The 19,942-nt window shown below is 48.7% G+C and overlaps 1 protein-coding gene and 2 long non-coding RNA genes across 5 annotated transcripts in view; 1 reads left to right on the plus strand and 2 right to left on the minus strand.

Moving 5' to 3' along the window:
- The window catches only part of CHSY1 (chondroitin sulfate synthase 1), a 75,053-nt gene extending 62,524 nt beyond the window's left edge, over positions 1–12,529 (minus strand). The window contains exons 1-2 of the mRNA XM_059858648.1: positions 12,243–12,529; positions 2,910–3,405 (exon numbers count right to left, since the gene is read on the minus strand). Coding sequence (XP_059714631.1) covers positions 2,910–3,405; positions 12,243–12,514 — 768 coding nt within the window. The 5' untranslated portion in view covers positions 12,515–12,529. The remainder of the gene's footprint in view (positions 1–2,909; positions 3,406–12,242) is intronic.
- Positions 7,452–9,947, minus strand: LOC132333494 (uncharacterized). The gene is made up of 2 exons (XR_009488186.1): positions 9,826–9,947; positions 7,452–9,072 (listed from the first exon to the last, which is right to left on the minus strand). It is a non-coding gene; the product is annotated as an uncharacterized LOC132333494 (long non-coding RNA).
- A 167-nt stretch (positions 12,530–12,696) lies between the features above and the next one.
- Positions 12,697–17,385, plus strand: LOC132333493 (uncharacterized). 3 transcript variants are annotated; one of them, XR_009488184.1, is made up of 2 exons: positions 12,697–13,988; positions 16,430–17,385. It is a non-coding gene; the product is annotated as an uncharacterized LOC132333493 (long non-coding RNA). The 3 variants fall into 3 exon arrangements; XR_009488185.1 differs by having other exon boundaries at positions 16,492–17,385; XR_009488183.1 differs by having other exon boundaries at positions 16,546–17,385.
- The last annotated feature ends 2,557 nt before the right edge of the window (positions 17,386–19,942 follow it).

Below are 19,942 nucleotides of genomic sequence, written 5' to 3' on the forward strand. Positions count from 1 at the left end.
TTTGTCAAATAACAGCTCTGAGCCTGGTCAAAGGAGCTTAAAATCCCTTGCAGGCTGCAAACTGCTCTCAAAGCAGCAGCCTGGGTGGGTCAGAGCTGCCCAGAGCCCAGAGAGCTGCAGTTGTCCTCAACCTTGCACACGCTGCTGCTGCTGCTTTTCTGGGCTGAGATGACACAGGAAGTCCAAAGAATGGTGGTGTCAATTCCTCTACTGTGTCTGCTGGAAAGCTCCTGACGGCAGGAAGAGTGTGAACAAATCCTCCCAAGTCTTGAAACGGGCAATAACTGATGCCACTCTAATGAAGTGGTCTGAGAGGCACTGCAGAGAGCAGAGGAGTGACAGAAACACAGGAAGGGGGTGAAAAAAGGGGCTTTGAGACAAACTGCTGGGAGCAGAAACGCCACACAGAGCTGGGCTGGTGATGCAGTCGGGCACACCACCAGAGCCAGGGCCAGGGAAGATGAGCAGCATAGTAAAGACATTGTGGGATCCTAAAATCACAGAAAGGGGGCAGTGACAGTCATGGAGATGAGTAAAACGATTCTGGGCAGGCAGCCCACCACGAGAACAGTGCAGGGAAAAGCCACCCGTGGTGAGGACCAGCAGGGCACTGCACGCCCGAGATGCTAAGAACGAAACCCAGCGAGCTGGGGGGTCACTGCAGAGACCTGAACTCCTCCCTCGTGCTGCCACTCGAGCCTCTTCAGAATAGGACGTGCAGGCTGCAAAGGAGAAGGCTGAGGTTTAGGATTTCTGAGGCCAACACTGCTCTGTCTGCTGAGCCTTGTGCTGTCACAGCTTTTCTTCCAACGGGAATTGTGAAGGATGTGGTGGCTGTGCCCCAGCAGAGCACACACAGATAAACTTTTTGCTCCATCAGAAGCTCAGTGAAACACAACATTTTGCAATTCACTTACAGTGGCCTGTTACTTGATGTTCATGAATGTACAAGACATGGAAAATGTCACTTTTACACCAAGCATTTCTAACACAGCTGTTGCAACAGCTGTGTTTCTTCACACAGCTATTGCTTTATCTGAAATAAAATACCAGGCACATTTCGTCTGGGCAACAAGAGGACCAGATAAAAAAAGATGACAGGTATTTAAATTGAAAAGCCACAACTAAATGAGAGTGGACCTGCTTCTTGCAGAAGCTGTGTGCTTTTGCCATTGAAATGCTTCCTACTCTCCCCAACAGCTGAGCCTTAACATCCCACACTCACGGGTTACTTCTGAACACCCAACAGTTTATACACTTCACACAAACCAATTTTAAGTAATTCATAGCACTTAGGAGAATCCAGCATTAAGGCTAATAACAGAAGCTCATCAAACAAAAGTGATTATGAGAAAGCCCCATCTATTTCTGTCAGACAGCATTCCCAGTGCAGCTGTGGGCTATGATTGGTTATTTCAATCCAATATTTAGTTATATTGAATTTAGGAGCTCTTTGACAGTTTCAATAGGACCAAAATGCTGACCTTCAGTAACTTATCAAATGCCAGATGGTACAGGCATTCACAGCAGAAGTTATTTCAACTCTGAATGTCTACAGTAAAAATTTTATGCTGTTAAAAACTGTGGAAAAAGTTACTGACTCTTTACGAATGGCTAAACCACAATGCTGGCAAAACATAAACTAGTTCCAGGTCTGAAAGCAGGGAATGTGGACAGACACTGTTAGCCCAGAAAGTCTCCAGGCACAAAAGATATTAATTACTAACTGCAGCTGGAAACCTCCTTCCCCTTCCTCAGAGGCTTCCCTGTCGCTGAACTGTGAACTGAAACAAAGCAACAGCTTTTGGGGGCAGAAACTCAGTGCCAAAAGTTAAACCCAAGTCTTTGCCAGTGAAAGAGTGGCTCAGCAGCAGTATCTGCCACTGTCTGTGACCTCACTGTCACTGTGACCACAGTTCCTGTCACAGGGGCAGAAGAGCCCCCCTTCACCACATCTCATAAAAGGACAAAGCCGTAGTTGCGTCAGGTCGTAATGTCTGTGCACAGAGACAAACTGTTCAGCCTCTCTTCTGCTTTCAACTTCTCCCATATTTCTAAGACAGACCCACCAGCATTTACCCTGGTGAAAGTGCTGCCCAAGCCCAGCAGCTGCTTTCAACCAGGCAGTCTGTAAACACCCAGGACTCAATTCAAGGAGCCCAGCAAACCTAGGCAGGAGAAGCCCCTGTCACCCCCAGGGAGGAGCTGCCAGCTCCCAACAAACAGCAGGAGGAAACTGCCACAAGCAGATTCTCTAATTTTTTATCTCCCAAAATGCCAAATTTGCAGGCACATCAGTGTGGGCAGACCGTGAGCTTTGGTAAGAGTGGTGGTTTGCCTCTGCTGACGTCAAGGACTTGCTGAGCAGGCGCCTGCAGGATGGGGCTGCCAACGAGTGCCCGGAGCAGCAACAGATTTGGGCTGCCAGGAGGTAGCTCAGCATGCAGGGTTACAGTGCCAGCCACCATGAGACATTTCCAGTTTGGGGAAAAACTGTCACTGTCAGGGCAAACATCTGTCAGCCTCACACATTTCAACTGCAGTAAGAAACACAGTAATTGTATCATCCATTCTCCATGCTGACACCAAGATGTGCTCGGCTAAAGAAGATAAAGGAGGCTTGGACAGTCAGGACTGCAGGCACTCGAGGCCATTTTGATTTCAGCTTATTCCCTTTCTATCTAAATAAAAGTATCTGTGAGAATAATGAATGTTCCTCCGTTTCCCTCCTTCCTGCTGCAATTCCAAATTTTCACAGGTCTTTCCAAGGCTGACAGGAAACAAAAAGCGCAGAAACCACGCAGTCGGATGGTGATGCTGCAGAGGGAGCTGAGGGGACCTGCTGTGTACAACAGCCACCCTCCCCTCTACCTGCCCCAAAAGCCCCCTCCCCACTGCCCCATCCTTACCTCGTAGGACCAGACGCACTGCACCCCCGCGAACCTGCGCACGCAGCGTCCCACCTCCACGTCCTCGTGCGTGGTGTACATCTCCCGCAGGCACTCGCCGATGTGCGGCACCATCCTCCGCAGCACCTCCCTGCTCATGATCACTCCTGGCCCCCCCATGCAGAAGTTCTCCCCCGGCTCCAGCGCCAGCTTCCCCATCTCCTCCGTGGTGCCGAGGCCAGTCTGGCCCAGGAACAGGGGCTCGCTGCTGTTCAGGCTCCTGAGGAAGTTCTCCAGTTTGTCCCCTTTGATGTAAACGTCGTCGTCAGCCCTCATAAACCATTCGTATTTGTCCAAGTAGTGGTCATGCATGTATTTGAGCATCATGAAGGATTTCTTCTGGGGGGGGTAGGAGTCATCTACACCTGGAAGGGGCACGATGGGGATGGGGATAGAGGTGTCCGAACCCTCGCTGGAGAAGAATTCGACCTTGCCAGGAATGGTTTTGGACCATGTTCTAGATTGGAAAAGACAAGAAGGAATAATTAAATATGCAAACCAGGGCAGGCAGAGAGTGCTGCCACAGACTGTGGCTCACCTGCTTTGCAAATTTTCTTTTTTGAACACCTTGAAAACTTATTTTTTACCACACAAATGAGGGCACTCACTTGGTGCACACAGCAATTGGTACAATATACACAAAATTCTGATATGACAAGAGTCTGAGTACCATTTTTGCACCTCCATGTGTTAGAAAAACAATTTCTGTGACATTAATTTCACTAGTGGGAAGCAGGATTCCTTAAGCACACTCAGTTTTGCACTAACAGTTATTGATCACAAAACACAGATGGGAGCCAATACGGGCCAACAATTGACATACAACTGAATTTACTGCTGTCAGCTGAATTTACAGCTTCCCTGTAAGTTATTCAGCACCATAGCCACCTTCCACTCCCTCTAAGCCTCCCCAAAAGCTCAAATGTACACTCAGAAATACAGACTTCCAGAGAGTAAATTCACATGAACTTTTAAGGAAATGGCATCCCTTGGGAAACCAACCAAAGAGCAACTTCTCCAGATGGTGTGTGGAGAAGCAAAGCACAGAGCATGGAGCAGAAGTAACCTCAAGTGGCTTTGTCCATACCAGCAAAGTTCTAAGAGATGCCTGTAAAACTCCTAATTCCCACAGTAACATGGTGCTACCCAACACCTGCACCTCCAGCAGCTTTCCAGACATTTCATTCCAGGTTCTAGTGGAGAGGAACCTGCATGGAAGAGGAGCCTTTCCTGTGCAGAGCAGCACAGCAACATCTGCTCCACACCTTCCGTGCTCCTCTCTGACAAATCCAACCCATCTGCGTGGGCAAACTGGGTCACTGATAGCAGGAAGAGCTGCAGGATGATTCCTCAAGGCAGAGCACAACCTCCTCCAGGGAGGATTTTCAGTCACGTAACTGCTACAGCCTTGCCCTCAAAAATTATTAATTTTAAGCTTGCAGTACCATTTTCTGAGATTCTGTCTGGGATAAGAGATCACATACCCCTCACAGAAACTCACAGAAAACTATTTTAGTTGGTAAACCAACAGGTTTTGCCCCTTTTTATATACAGGGAGAACAATCCATAATTCTGTTTGGTGACTATACTCAGAATATAACCTAAAGCTGATGTGAAAAGACTCTCAGGGTAAAGGACACAGTATTCCCTCAATGCATCACTGTCACTCTGACCAGATGCCTCTCAGCACAGGCTTCTTGCCAATACCTGAGCAGATTTTGGGCAGCACAGACCATCTGAAATTTGAAATCTCCAGAATTAGCTATGATATAAAGCCTGAAATGTAAAAATACTTCAGGAGAAATATTCCTTAAGTTCCATCAAAAAATGCAGAGGTATTTAATGAGATTACCTAAACATCAACTTTGACACCTTAACAGTTTCTCACTAATTCCACTGTGTGTAATGAATATCACCCAATTACTTTAAAAGCTTTGTCTGCTGGATTTCTCACTGCCATGGGTAGTGTTTCATAGCAAAAGTTTAGATCTGAGCTTCCCAGAAGAGCAGAGAGTAAAGCAAATGGAAACATTCCCACTGACTTCACAAGAGAGGTGATGAGGCCTTTAATTATCAATGAAGCAATTAATGCACAGTACTGCTGGTTATAAATCACATCCTGGTAAAGCACTGAGAACTGCCCATTTCAAAAGGAGACACGGTCACATCCTGAACTTTCACTAACTCTTAAGGAAGTTCTGCTGTTTATTTTCTGACACCCACACTCCACATACAAATCATCCACAGCTCCTCCCATATCAACTCCCAGTCTAAGCTTAAAAGGCTTTTCTTCACTAAAGATGCATTTAAATTTTAGTGTTACAGAAGGAAAGGACAGAAGGAGTTAATGACAAATGCAGCTCATCTCATCCACTGAGACACCGCTTTGGGTGGACCCAGGACACTCTGCAGACAACCACCAGCTTGAACTTAGAACCTAAAGTCTTTAGGAAATTTCTGTTTACTTACTTTTTTATTCAAAAGCAAACAATGTATTTTCAGACTTGCTCTTCATACCCTGAAAGATCTGCCTTTATCATGACTATAATCTCAGGGCCTCAGGTCTTCTATCACTCCAAGCTTTAGCTCCTTTCTGGAAGTCATCAAGCCCTTCTGTTGATTTCCAGTTTAAAATTACTCCCTGCTCTACAAATAGGTGCCCTCACCTCAAGAACCACTAATTACTGTCAAGAGAAGAGCTCCCATTCAACAGGAAGGGAACAAAATGCATGCACATCCATAAACCCTGGCACATTTGATTCCTAGTCTCTTTAGTGCACTAAACCCCTCATCCCAAAGCCAGTTTGAGCCCACTTCCCATATGAGCCACATTTAGGTTTCCCATTAGACCAGGGGTAAAACAGAGACATTCCTGCATGTGTGCAGGAATGGGGACAGAAACACCGTGCCCCAACAACATCCACATCCCAAGGACCTGTGTGAGCACCACGATGTCACTCCAGCCTTGGGATCTCATGTCAACCACATCGACTGTGCACCAGCACAGCTTGACTGAGCCTTTGTTCACCTCCTGCAACAACACAATTCCTAGGATGAGACAGCTCAACGTGTTATTTGTGACCGTGGCTTTGTTTGAACCCAAAGGGACGAAACCCTCCCACACGGACAAACAGCCCAAGTGTCTGTGCCAACAGAGCACGGCTCGGGCACAGGCTGAGACAATGGAGTCACCACGGGCTGCTCCTCACGTCGAAGCCACAGCTCGCTGTGGCCCTTTCTGGGGACAGAATACAGGGACAACTGTTTGCTCAGGAAACGTGGTGTTGCACTCAAAGAAGCCAAACCACAGAGGGTGAGATGAACTGTAAGTAGGTTTTTCTGGCCCCAGTTATCAGCAGAACTAAGGACTGATAAATGCAGTTATGAATTCTGATCAAAGCTGCTTTTAACTTTTTTATCCAATGTTGCAAATAATCAGACCTGGCTCCATCACCAGCAATTCTGTAGTTTAGTATGTCACACCTACATTCCTTGCCAGTCCTCCCACCTCCACTGTCGTTTACCTTGTCTGCTCTCATGTTATGGGCAGCAACCTGACCCTTCAGCTCCTGAGCACAGAGCTCTTGTCTCAACAGCTCCCCACCTCTGTGGTCCCACCAACACCCCCTTCCACCAGCTGACATGACTTTCCTGGTCAAAGTTCCTCCAGTATAAGCCCTGCAAAAGATATCTACAAAAGAACTGTATGTTTGATAACAAAAAAAACCCCAGAAAAATATTTTTATTGAAATTTGACACCCTCCTTCTTCCCCACCGCCTTGTCACCCTGAGCTTTTTAAAGGACACATGGACACAACATTTCTGCCACCAGACTCTGTAGCTGCACCTGCAGAGACCACCTGGGCTGCAGTGATCGGTCACCGAGAGCTTCAGTCAAAGCCATTTCAACTCTGTCCACAGAGAAATATCAGCTTGAGAATACAACTGATACTGCCCTGAACTGGTCATTTAAAAACCCTGACAGATCCCAACCTTATCTCCCCCGTGTAATCTGAATCTGCTGCTTAAGCAGGAGGACGTGCATGAATCAGGACAGCAAGGCTCTCTATTACCCTCCCCAGGAGGTAAAAAACCTGCACAATGCTGGGTGGCCTGGTTTCTCTCAGTGCACAGGGCACACAACTCCACAAACCAGAAGGCTGTGTTGACAAGGAAATCAAAGTGAAAATTAAACAAACACAAACTAAATGAGTAATGGCTCCTCAGGAAAAAATCTCTAAGCAGAGGACAGGAGTCCAGTGATGTTCCAGTATTGGTGGCTACCAAATCAGTTTTACCATCCCTCCTTCACCCAGTTTTGCACACTGGATATCCTACGTGTACCCTAGGCTAAGCAAGTCATGAGGAAACTGGGTTGAAAAGATTTTATCTTTTTAGCTGGTTCCCAGGAATTAATGAAAGACAGAAAACCTTGTGCACACCAAGAGCGCTAAAAACCCCCAGTATTTTCTAAAAAGTGACCACAATTGTAGTCTTGAAATGTTGTCAGAAGTTATTTCTTCATTTTAAAAGAAGCTTTAAAGCACAACTTGCAGCAGGAGCAGCACAGATCTGGGATGTTTTCTCTACAGTTTCCAGTATTTATTATTTATTTGTATTATCTTGCTTATCAGCTCTGCAGACTCGGCAGAAGCACAGTCAGTGGCATTATGCAGACAGTGCTCCCTTTGTAGAGACTCAGGCTGAAGACTGACAAAAAATGTATTTGCTTTTTGTCTGCAGCTCAGGAAGTTTCCCTCAGAGGAGATCAGAGGAATCATTTAAAGTTTTGAGAAATAGTCATCTTGTATAATTATGCTGAAGAAAATCATAATTTGTGAAGAACTCAGCAAGACAACAGACATGAAAGACTGATGTCTTGAGTGCAGCTAAATTCCATGTTGAATTAGGGCTAGTTTGGCATCACCCATTCTTCCAACAACATTTGCTACAGGGGAAGCAATGAACCACAGCTCAGGCAGGAGAACTGAGCTTGGAAACCAGCAGGATGCTCCTGCACGTGGTATTGTAGATAACACATGGGAGGTCACCAAAAACAAGCTGTTTTTTTAAATTTCCAGATCTCTGTCACTAAGATCTGCATTACAGAATTCAAATTTTGAGGAAAAGTTCCTTTCAGGTTTCTGCAGGACTGCTTTAACAGAGAACCCAAGCAGCTTCCACAGCTCTCTGAGTCCTTTGAGCTAAACTCCTCCAATTTTAAGTGATGCTAGTTTTCTGTCCATGCATATCCACCTTCCTTGTGGACACAGGGACAGAAATGGATCCATCACCCACAGACACACAGTTAGTGGGCCGGGCTAAGATCAGAGCCCAAGTATCTCAGAGTTTTGAGCCATATGGTTATTTTGGGGGGGTGTAGATGACTTTGTTTTACTTACCCCCTGCCCCTCATATCAATGACAGTTGCTCTATGTGTTTCTTTCATATAGTTCCTTAAACATCCTCACAGATTTTAGGTTACTGGCCAGAAATGCCAAGTACATGATGTTTCTGGTGGAGGGTACCTGAGCAGGACACTGAGTTCTCACTGCTTCAGTACTGTGGTACGATTCACACATGAAGTGAAACACGTACTGAGCTGGCACGACACTCAAAGTCACTTCACAGGGCCCCCTCCCAAGAGGCAGGAGCTCCACAATCCATCACATCCCCTCACCAGCGACCAGAATGGGCCAAACCACCCGACAGATGCAGATCTGAATTTGGGAGCAACGCACGTACAGTGTGTATGCGCAGGCTTAGAGAGACAACACAAACCTCCCCCCGCACCCAAATCCTTCTGCTGCCTTTCACTTAAGCTCTTCCGAGCACTCAGGTATTTGTATTCCAGCTTCCTGTAAGCCACCACCAACTGAGGCAGCACGTTGGAAATGGAGCCTCCGAAGGGCATCCTTCTGCCACCGAGCAGGGATGGCTCAGCACAGCCCCGGGCATCACTCATGGTCCTCGTGGCACTTGACGGTGCCGTGGGGACCGTCCCAAACCCAGAAGTGCTGCGGCTGTGTTCCTGCAGAGATGCTGCCAAAGGCCAGCCGCTGACATCTCGCCATTAACTGCATTCACACCACTCTCCTGCCACGTTTCCCAGGAAATCTAGTTGCTACGCAAACGGAAAAAAAAAAAAAAAAAAAAAAAAAAATGGGTTAACTGCCTGATATTTCTGTTCCTGAGACAGCAGACTTAAATCTTCTGGGAGACTGCTTATTCCCATCCTCTCCTTCCTGCAGCTCTTTTAGGACAACTCCCCTCAACTGCAAAACCATTAGCACATATTGTTGCACTTTCCCTGAACCCCAGCCATCCCTTTAACTCCTTCCTGCCCAGCTCTTTTCCTGACTATCTCTTCTCCTTCCAAGTGACACCGTGGCTCCTGCTGCTGCACTTCACCGGCCTCCCGGAATGGAAGCTCTGCTAACCTGGCTGTCAGATGCAATCACTGCTGAGGCTGCAAATCTGCCCTCCGAAAACCTGTGGCTCTAAAGCTCATTCTCTGCCTCCCAGACTACAAAAGCAGGACTGTTACAAAGAGCCGGCGGCTCCCGAAAATCCAGCGGGCCTGGCTTGCCTTGCAGTGGTCATTTCGCTCATGATTGATGTTCAGGAAGTGGATTGCTTCCCCTCTTGTTAGACCCTATCTGGATTCACAGCAGCCAGGATCAGCAAATGCTTTCCGCTCCGGTCCCTTTTAGCTGCGTCTGTAAATGGCCTTTGAGCCACAGCAATTTGGAGGTATTCAGCCTCTGAATCCCTAATTCCTTTCAGCGTGGTATCAAGGCTCTGCACACGCTGCCACCCCGGGAATGCCTTGCTAGCAGCTTCCCATTTCACTGGCTGTGCCAGCGATTCAGCTCACCAGGATGCTTTGTCAATGTAGTAATCCCAGCAATTGTCTGCTTGAGTACTTCATGGCAATCAAAAGCCATTTAAGATTTCAGGTTTGTCTTCCTCTTCCCCCCTCCCCATCTTCCCCCAAAGATGTCTTCCTGTCACCAGGACATTAGCTCATTTCTTTCACCAACGGAGGTGAGAAAAACGCATTTAGCCCTATTAAAAGTTCTTTATCCGTCTCTTCCAAGAACAGACATCATCTCTAGAGGTTAAACCAAAATAGCAGTGTAGTAAAAAGCGATGCTCAGATCTCCATCTAAGGGCTGAAGGAGCCCGATTCCATTAGCTGAATTTGTTAAGTTGCATCTTTAGCCATTGTTTTGTGAGAGCAGATGTCGCAGATCTTGTTCTCTAAACCCAGCTCCGCCACAGCACCAGACTGTTCAGCAAGCACAGGCAAAACCAGGCGAAAACAAGAATCCTTCCCACACCAGCAAAGTGAATTTCTCCCCAAAGAACACTCTGGACAACACAGTGATAAATTTCCCTTTTCCGAATTCTTGATGCAAAATCTGATGGATGCTAGACAAAGTATTCTGCCATAAAACCTGGTATGCGATGTCCCAACACGACTCCAGCCTCCCTGTATGTAAATCTAAATTGCATAGCCTGTGAGATTTGCAATCCAAAATGCTCCATCCCACATGGTGAAGGAGAACATAACCCTGAAGAAACAGATTCCTTCACCCATTTCAAAGCATCAATCATGTGCTTTCTGTAACTTAATTACAGGTCTACTGCTGGAAGAAGGAATTAAGTTTCCATTAAAACCATCGCTGGTGGACAATATGCCTCAGATTGCCCAAATAAAGCAATTTTATTGCATTGGATGCTGATATAAAGACAATTTCCTGAAACCAGAGCTGAGCTGGAAACGATGGTATGATGGCCCATCATACATAGCTTTGCCACCCTGCTCTTACTGGCCAATAGGGCCAAGTACTTTTCAGCCAGGGCAGGCAGGATATGGAGAAGGGTTTGTTCTAGCACAAGACTAAAGGGGATGTTTTATTAAAGATCTGCCCCAGAGCTCCTGGCTGCTCTTCCGAGGGTGCTGGCTCAGCCAGAGCTGGGGTATACCCGAGCTGAGATTTTAGCTCTCTTTCAGATTTCCCAAGCAGGCTTCCCATGCAGCCTCCCAGCACTGCCTGCTGGCGCACACACCGGAGCAATGAGCATATCACAGCACATTTCAGCAGAGCACAGAGTTTCACCAAAGCCACAGACACATCTCTCACAGAAGAGATTATTATCCTGATGCTGCCGAGGCTTTGGACAGAATTCCCATTAGCCTGTGGCACTCACGGCCATGCCCAGCCACACCTGGGGACCACGGCGAGTGGCACGCAGTACAAAGCACCAAGATTGCTCCTGCTCCAAAATCAGGTGTGCTCAGGTAACAAACACACGGCTCCGAGCCCCTGGCTCCTGCATTAGCTCAACCAGTCTGAAGCACGGAGTGCTTCGCCCAGGCTGGCTCTCCTCATCCGAGCTGCTTCACTACCTGGTCCAGCCTCAGCAGCGGCTGCAGAGAGCCGAGGTGGGTTTTATTCTTTGTTCCCAGATGCCTTTTCTGGGTGTCATTCCCAAGCACACGCTTTCGGCTTGGCACAGTGGTCTTTATCCAGGGCATTACAGCGGTCCCCAAACTTTATTTCTGTTACCGTCATGCTGTCAGCTCGCTCCACAAGCAGCAGCCAAGGACCGTACCAGCGTGGCGCAGCTGCGCCCAAGGCAGAGGCACCGAGGGACGCACTTTGATGCCCGTGTCTCCGCCGGTGACCGGCACTCAGCGTCCCCTCGCACCGCCGGGGATGCCTGACCCTCAGGCAAGGTCACCGCGACCACCTGCCAGGTGGAACCTGGCTGAGCCAGACCCTGCGGGAGCGGCAACGCGGCTCACTGGACCCCTCGCGTCTCAGCCGAGCTGCCCGGGCAGCGGAGCCGCGCTCGGGGCACCGCTGCTGCCGCAGCCCGCCCGGAGAGCGCCCCGGGGCTCGCTCAGCGCGCCCGGGTGGGAGCGAGGAGCGCTGGGGCTGACCGTGCCCCGAGGCTCGCTCGCACCTGCCCCGGGGAAGGGCGAGCGGTCCCCGAGGCCGGCGGGGGCATCTCGGCTGCAAGGGCATCCCGGGCCGGGAGGTTTTACCCCGGGGGAACCGGCCGACCGGCCCGAGTCCAGCTGAATGGGAGCGAAGCGAGCCGAGCCCAGCTCGGCTGAATGGGAGCGAACCGAGCCAAGCCCGGCTCAGCTGAACGTGGCCGAACCGAGTTGAGATGAGTCGAGCCCACCCGAACCGACCCCGAGCCCATCCCAGACCCCAGCCCAACGCAGCCCACCGGACCCCCATCCCCGCCGGGTGCCCCCGGCCCCCCGCCGCTCACCGGTGCGCGGCCACGGCGCGGCTCCGCAGGTACTTCTGCGCCGTCATGACCCCCACGAAGAGGAAGCTCTGTGCCGGCGGGCCGGGGCGGCGCGGTGGGGCGGCGGCGGCGGCGGCGGGCGGCGGGCGGCAGCCCTGCGGGCGGGCTCGGTGGGGCCGCGCCGCCGCCGCCAGCTCGGAGGCGCGGGGCAGGACGAGGCGCGATGCGAGCACGAAGCCCAGCACCAGCCCCAGCAGGACGCTGAGCCAGGCGCGGCGGCCGCGGCCCGCCATGCCCGCCCGGCCCGCTGCTCACAGCGCCGCCGCCGCCGCCAGCCGCGCCGAGGCGCCCAGCGCCGCCATGGGGGAAGGGGCAGGGACGGGAAGCGGAGGGAGGGGAGCGGGGGGCCGCCCGCCTCCCCGGCCCTGCCCCTCGGCACAGGCGCCGTGTGCGGCCCCGCCGCGCTGCCCCTGGCCCCGCCCGGCCGTGGCGGAGCCGCCGCCGCGCAGCCCCCGGTGCGGCCCCCGCCCCGCGGGGGGCTCCGGGACTCGGCCCTGGGCAGGGGGCTCCGGGAGCCGCGGTGTGACCGGGGGCGGGAGCACCTCCCTGGCTGGACGTCCCGCCCCATCTCTGGAAGTGTTCCAGGCCAGGTTGGACGGGGCTTGGAGCAGCCTGGTCTGTGGGAAGGTGTCCCCGCTGCCCAGGGCAGGGAGTGGGATGAGATGAAGGTTACGGGCCCTGCCAACCCAAACGTGGTTCTGTGACAGGGACCGGCACCTTAACCAAGCATTCCACACGGGGGATAGGGAACCTGGCCGTATCCCACACTGAGACCTCGAACTGGGACCCCAGAACCTCAGCCCAGCTGTCCAGATCAAGAGGTGCAGGATGCCAGGAGAATGTGGATGCTCTGGGGACAGGGACTGGTACGCTGGACATAACCCCAGGATAGGCATCCCAGCACCTGCGCCAAGCCCCCGTGCAGAACCCTGGCTCAGATGCCAGAACTGGGAGCCCAGCCCTTCAGACTGGGATGGGAAGACAATGGGGACAGATCCAGCATAGGCACCAGGTCGGGTCCCTGCTGCCCAAGGCCCAGCTCTGCCCCATGGCACAGAGTCCAAGGGGATGCAGGTGGTGAGGAGCAGCCTTCCAGCCCTGTTTGCCTGGCACTGGTGCATTTGTGCAGCCCAGGCTGTGGTGACAGGGAGCCAAGGCACAGGCACACTCTATTTTTTCCCACCTTGCTAATTAAACCAACCAGAAATAGGTCAGTCTGTTTCCATCCGCAGGCTATAGTGAGTACTCAACAGATTGAAGACTTTATTGCATGAGGATTTCTTTTTCCTTTGTCCACACTGACTCTCCCATGTGTTTCATCTACAGAGCACTTCAGTTTCAAATGCTGCAGCCACGAACCCCTCACATTTCACAGGAAAAAAACCTTCCAGTCTCAACAGAAGAAACTTATCAAGTACTACCCACTGACCTCCTGCTTATCATTGTGGTTTCTTCCATTTCCTGCCCACTTTGGCCTTTCCAATTGCCAGTCTTTTCCATTTTAAATTTTATTTATATCATGATGTCATCCACAGTGAGCTGAAAAGAAGAAAGGCTTGGTGTAACGGCAGCAACTTCTTGAGCAAGAACCATTGCAAAAGAGGATATCACACCACATTAATACTCTAGAGTAATAAGCCAAAGAGTGACATCCATGACAGACTTTTTATGATCACAAGTAACTGTCTCTCTTCTGGGATTGAGCAGGTAATGACACAATGTGCTTATCTAATGAGCTCAATGATATGTCTTGAAAAAAATGCTTTTGTTTGGGGTTTATTGCTCTTGTGATGGTGCAATCCTCATACCGAGGTCAGCACAGATGAACTCGTGATGTCAGGAGCACAAATAACACAAGGAAAGTGCCACCAGGATTTATGGTATTAAACAACAGTAAAATTGAATACAAATAGAAACTAGATAAGGAATGCAAACAGTGAACAGGAAGGAAGAGCAGGACGTCTCCTTTTGTTTGCCCATGGGCAGAACAGAGATGTATTGAGTGAGATGAGTTTGTGTGAAGAGGCAGAGAAGACCTAAATGGCGAAAGAGAGAGAAAGGAAGAGCGGCCCAAACTGGAATACACACAAGGCAGATAAAGCCAGGAGGAGCAGGAACACCATTGCTTGGCAAAGGCCAGCTGGACTGTCCTTTCCACTCTAATTCCTTTCTACTTTCCAGGGTTTGCAATGCTTCACAATTATTTCTAACTACTGGTGCACTGATCCTTTCCATCAAGCCTGGGGGTATCCTCAGCCTGTGCCACTCTGCACACGTGGATCTTTTATTGCACTTAAAAAAGGTTCTTCATTAAACTCTGCTTCTCTCCTCTCCCCACAAGCCTGATCATCAGGTCCTGAAATACACCACACCAAGAGACATTCAAGTTACAAAAAAAGCAAGACCACTCCTTTCCAAGAGAGGCACATGTGGCAGGTCCATGAGCAGGAATGAGATTACTCTGCCTGCTCCAAATCAGCTGTAAAAATCTCCTGATTCAAGGGAAAGCCACTGTGGCCTATGAATTGCAGGAAAAGGCAGAGCTAGCGTGGTTAAAAAGCAATAAAAAGGAGAAAGGTTGGGGCTGGGGCTGAGGAGCTGTCAGTTGGCTTCTTCCCACAAAGAAAAGAAGTTAGTCATCAGAGCTGAGAACTCCGTGCCACTTCAGCACACATGGAAATGATGAAGCAGAGCAGCACATTCCCCTGATGGATCTCCTCAGCCCAGAGCTCTCCTGGGCACCTTCCCACCTCGCTGCACCTCCAGAGCAATTATGGTCCTGGAGCTCCCCACGTGCAGGGGTGGTCAGAGAATGCTTGGGAAGGGGCAGGAGAAGGAAAGGGAGCTTTCCTGCTGCCAGGATTTGACCTGCAGAGGCACAGTCAGATTTCATACGAGATCACACCCCAGCTCTAAGGCTGAGATGTCCAGCTGTGAAGAAGGGGTGCCACCTGGGAATGCTGCAATGCTCACCCAACTCCCACAGCACATCCACATGCCTCCCTTTGTGTCATTTATTGTGCCAAACTCACATTTCAAAGTTCCAGGCAGGGACTTTGCCCCTTTTACTGCTTCTGCCCCTGTTCTCGCATAGAGCAGCTGCTGGAAAAAAAAGGGAGAAAGTAGATTTAGGGAAAACTTGAAAAGCATGGCTTAGTTCTTCCAGTGGAATTATAATACTGTTACCTGCCTAGAGTGTATTTTTAATCTGGATGGCAGCAAAAGGTCATACTGCATAATCACATTTAAGTGCCATTCCCTATTAATACAGCTCTTGGTCTCAATAGCTGTCACTATGTATCATGGTTACCATATATTAAAAGACATGATATTTTTCTTTTGTAACACAGTCTACAAGCATACAGGCATTTTTATGCAGCATGTTTTCAGTTCCTTTTGGGATGGCTGGAGGAGGTATTCTGAGGGCTCTCTAAAATCTGCAGAGGATGCACATGGTGTGTGCTCATCCCCACGCTCCCATCCCACTCCCTCCAGCAAGATTAGCACCCGGCCCAGCCACTGACAGCCCACTTGACAGGCCCACATGGTTTAGATTCATAATCAGATTAACAAAACAGTAATCCTATTTTTAAACAATGAAGAAGCCAAGTCCTTGAGCTGCCTCTGTGAGTGTGTGCATACAGAATAAATGTCATCCTTTTGGAATAAAGAACCTAAATACCAAATGAAAAAAGTTTCTTCCACATAGGAGACTTTGTCCTGTAGAGGAAAGGAATATCTTGCATTATTACCACTTCTTTTTCCCACTGATGTTGATCTCCAGTAAGCCCACTTCCAATACTTGCAGAATTTACCTTCTGTAAGACACATTCTTTACCACATTTTAAAATAATAGTTACCAAAGTGAACTACTCCCCAAATGCTCCAGAAACTTTAATTATGAATGTTCCAGTACTCAAACTTATACTTTAAAAATTGCCCAGGCACTGGAAAATGAGCACACTTCATATATTCAATGTAACAGACTCATGGTGGAAAAAATCTCACTGGGCAACCAGTAGCATTTGTCTCTGTCACACTATTTCCAGCACCGCTGCATTTTCCCAAATGATGCGGAAACTCCTTTCTCAGCTCCAGCACCCACTTTTTTCCTTTTTTTTTTTTTTCCCCTCCCCATCCTATTCTAGTCCTGCCAGGCCCAGTCTCAAGCTGTGCTTGGGCAGATGACTCAGAAGAGCCCCTTCTGCAGGAGCTGTGCCTGTTGTGAAGGGGCTGTGCCCGTTCTGCTGTGCCCGTTTTGCAGGAGCCGTGCCCGTTCTGCTGTGCCCGTTGTGCAGGAGCCGTGCCCGTTCTGCTGTGCCCGTTGTGCAGGAGCCGTGCCTGTTCTGCTGTGCCCGTTGTGCAGGAGCCGTGCCTGTTCTCGCTCCCAGCGCCGGCCCGACATTGCCATCGCCCGGCCCAGCCCCGCAGTGCAGCGCGCTCGCCTTCCCGGCCGGGAGATGCGGGAATGTGCAAAACCCTCCTGCTCCCCAGGCAGCTCCTCGGGTGCCTGCTCAACCTCCAGGTGCCACCCGGCTGGTGACAGGAGCAGCGCTGCGGGGAGCGATGAGGGCACTGATGCATTTTTAACGTGGTGCTGCCAGACCCGAGTCAAGAACGCACTGGAAAAGCCCAGTTTTAAAAGTGAGCATCACGATGTCAGAGCCTAAAAAGCAGAACACCTAAAGAAGTGGCAATTACATTACCTAAGAAATGGAATTCACAGGCAGTGTTGCCCCCTCCCAGTATGTGACAAAGCTGTACAATCCGATTTTTTTGTTTTTTCAAAGTGCATCTTTTAGGCCAAGCTGACAGTAACTCCCCATTTTAATGCAGGGTACTAGAATAGATTTAAACACCCGGTATTTCAGGGTATCCATTTCCCCTCCATTCTCTTTAAATAAAATTTTTCAAGTTCTTTTCCCTGCCTCCCTCCATGACTGCTACGCACAGATCCAGCTCAGAAGCTCAGCTCAGTAACCACCACACAGAAAGAATCTATGCTAGAAGGGGTGAAATTGTACATTTACCAGTGGAGATGTTGCTCTGTGCTGAAAGTGCTTTTTAGCAGGTGTGCACTTCAAAATAAAATCACAGCAATCAATACATGAGAACAGCACCTTCCTCCCTGCCAGCGCCTTGCCACAGAAACCTTCAACAAATTTGTATTTTCCCCACCAAAGCTGAGCTAAGGGCACCTATTCCACTGAAGACATTGGTTTCTCATTAAAAAAAAAACAACAGAAGGTTTTGAAGTTGCTGCCTCTGGAGCTGGGAATATGGGCAGGGTGTGTGTCAGGCTGCCTTGGAAGCTCTCACAAAAATCAGCTACAGCAGTGCAGCCGGGCCAGGACACCACCCAGCCAGCAGCCTGTGCCTCTCCTTTGTGGTTGCAGAGCTGTTCCAAAAGCCAAGCTTTCATTCCACACAGGAGGGAGGAAAAAAAAAAACCCAAAGCTTCAGCCCATCCAAGTCTAGACCAGCTTTTTTTACAGCTGGAAATTGCATAGTTTCAGTGTTCAGCTATAGCAGGGACAGAAATACACTGAACCCCACTTGTGGCTAAACTGATCCCTAAAAAAGTGCCACTTTTTAGCCTGCTTAAGAGCACAATTCATCCAGAAGGTGGATCTGATGCTGAGATGTGTGCTGATGTGCAGCCAGGCTTGCAAGGACCCAACTGCACAAGAAGGGAGCTGCATGCTTGAGCAGGAGGCAGAAAGAAGAGCTTTAGAGGGGTTTAAATGCAGCCAGTACAACAGGGCTGCTGGTGAAATGTACAGGAGACTCTCAGGCAGGATGCCATCCCCCTTCAGAGAACTCTGGAATGCAAAGTCATCTAGGGAGGGGAGTAAGACACAACCCCCCCAAAAAAGCCAATCCAAACACCCAAGCTGAGGACCAGCAGTCTGAGCACAGAGCCACTGCAGAACAGCCCAGCTCCTTGAGTTTTGAGTCTGAATAGTACAGAGCTGCATAAAACACAGCAGATGAGATTTGTTAGTACTGGCATTTCACACCTGCACTCAGATTTTGCAAGGAGAGCAGTTCCTTGCAGATACAGGTGCAATTATAATTTTCATTCACATTGATCTCTGATTGAGACACAGATAACTCTGGAACACCTGGGAACAGCTCTGCTGACAGATTCCCCCATTGCACTCACTCCCCCAACCCCCTCTTCTGTTTGTTATTAAAAATTTCCAGCATAAGAAACATATTTTTTAAACACCCAAGTATGCAATATCACTTTTAAAATCTTTCCCTCATTTCACAATGTTTTTTAAAGGCATAAATAAAGCCAAATAATTTTTATGAGTCTGACATCGTTTGTTGCTTTGTTCAGTTTTAACTCCAGTGCTCAGGAACTCCTGATGAATAGTTAAGAGAACTATGCACAAACCAGATCTCATCTGCAATTTAAAGAAAACAAAAAACTCTGCTCCTCCAGCATATAAATCATCTAAAAGCAACAAAAAATACCAAGCAAGTAACATCTTCAGAAATTTTTTGTGCCTCTGAACACTTGCTTGATTTTTGGATTTTTTAATACCCAAAACAGATTATTCTTCAGTGGTTAAATACCATTATACAGCAGTGAAATAGTTTATTACCCAGCTTCTTCCAGATAGAGGTATTTCCAGAACATCTGCATGAGTAAAGCAAGAGGCTTCTTGCATAACTGCTCTAGTGGGGGGAAAAAAAAAATCTCCTGAAGGCTTTTTAATATGATCTTTCATAATTCAAGTTCTTGGGAATTCATACCAAACCAGGAACAATGGATTCATTAAATAGTTCACTTTCACCTAATGCTTTCTGCATGCTTCACTCCTGAGCTATAAAGCAGCAAGCAACCACCTTTCCATAATGCTTGTGGTCAGGGGAGAGCTTTCCATTTGAAGTCAGAGGAAAAACCCTTCCCTCTTGTGCAGGTTGTGAGCCAAAAGAAAAGTTTTATGAACTGAGGTTCGTCCTCCCACCCTGCTCAATAGCTTAGAAGTGTCTGACTAAGAAAAATTCAGGAACTTGAGAATTAAAATTAAAAAAATAAATAAAGGAGAAAAAAAAGTTGAAGCTTCCAGAAATATGCACTTCATTTCATTTTCACTTGACATGTCTTATTAAACCTTAGAATTGGGCAAAAAGCCATATCCCTAGTCCTAGCCAGAAGCAAGTCTTGAGACACACAGAAAGATTAGCATATGCTCAGTTAACACCTGCTTATTTATTTTGCAAATGTTTTTACTCAATTAAATAAACCCATCCCTGACCATTTTATGAACACAAGGATTTCTGTGTCTTTAAGACAATCACCTCCCCCATTTGTTTTTCTGAAGACAACACCCCAGTCTGTTGCCTGTTTCCCCAACACAAGGGAGAAGATATTCCCTAAGGCATTACAACTTAGTCCTCTTTCCTGAGGAAGACTCTTCAGATTTAGAAAATATCCCTCCCCACCTCTGTTTCTTTTTGCCTTCTGAAGGATTAAAACCTGAAGTTACATACACTGGCCTCTGAATGAATTTCCACAGGAACATCAACAGCCTCACTTCACCCTCCACACACATGTGACCAAACACTTTGTTGTGTCCAAAACAAAAGGTTCTTGGCCTTACAATTTCATTACCAACTTTAAAACTCTCTAATTTCTAGTCAAGACA

The sequence above is a fragment of the Haemorhous mexicanus genome, chromosome 13 (assembly GCF_027477595.1).
Source record: "Haemorhous mexicanus isolate bHaeMex1 chromosome 13, bHaeMex1.pri, whole genome shotgun sequence".
Classification (NCBI taxonomy): Eukaryota; Metazoa; Chordata; class Aves; order Passeriformes; family Fringillidae; genus Haemorhous; species Haemorhous mexicanus.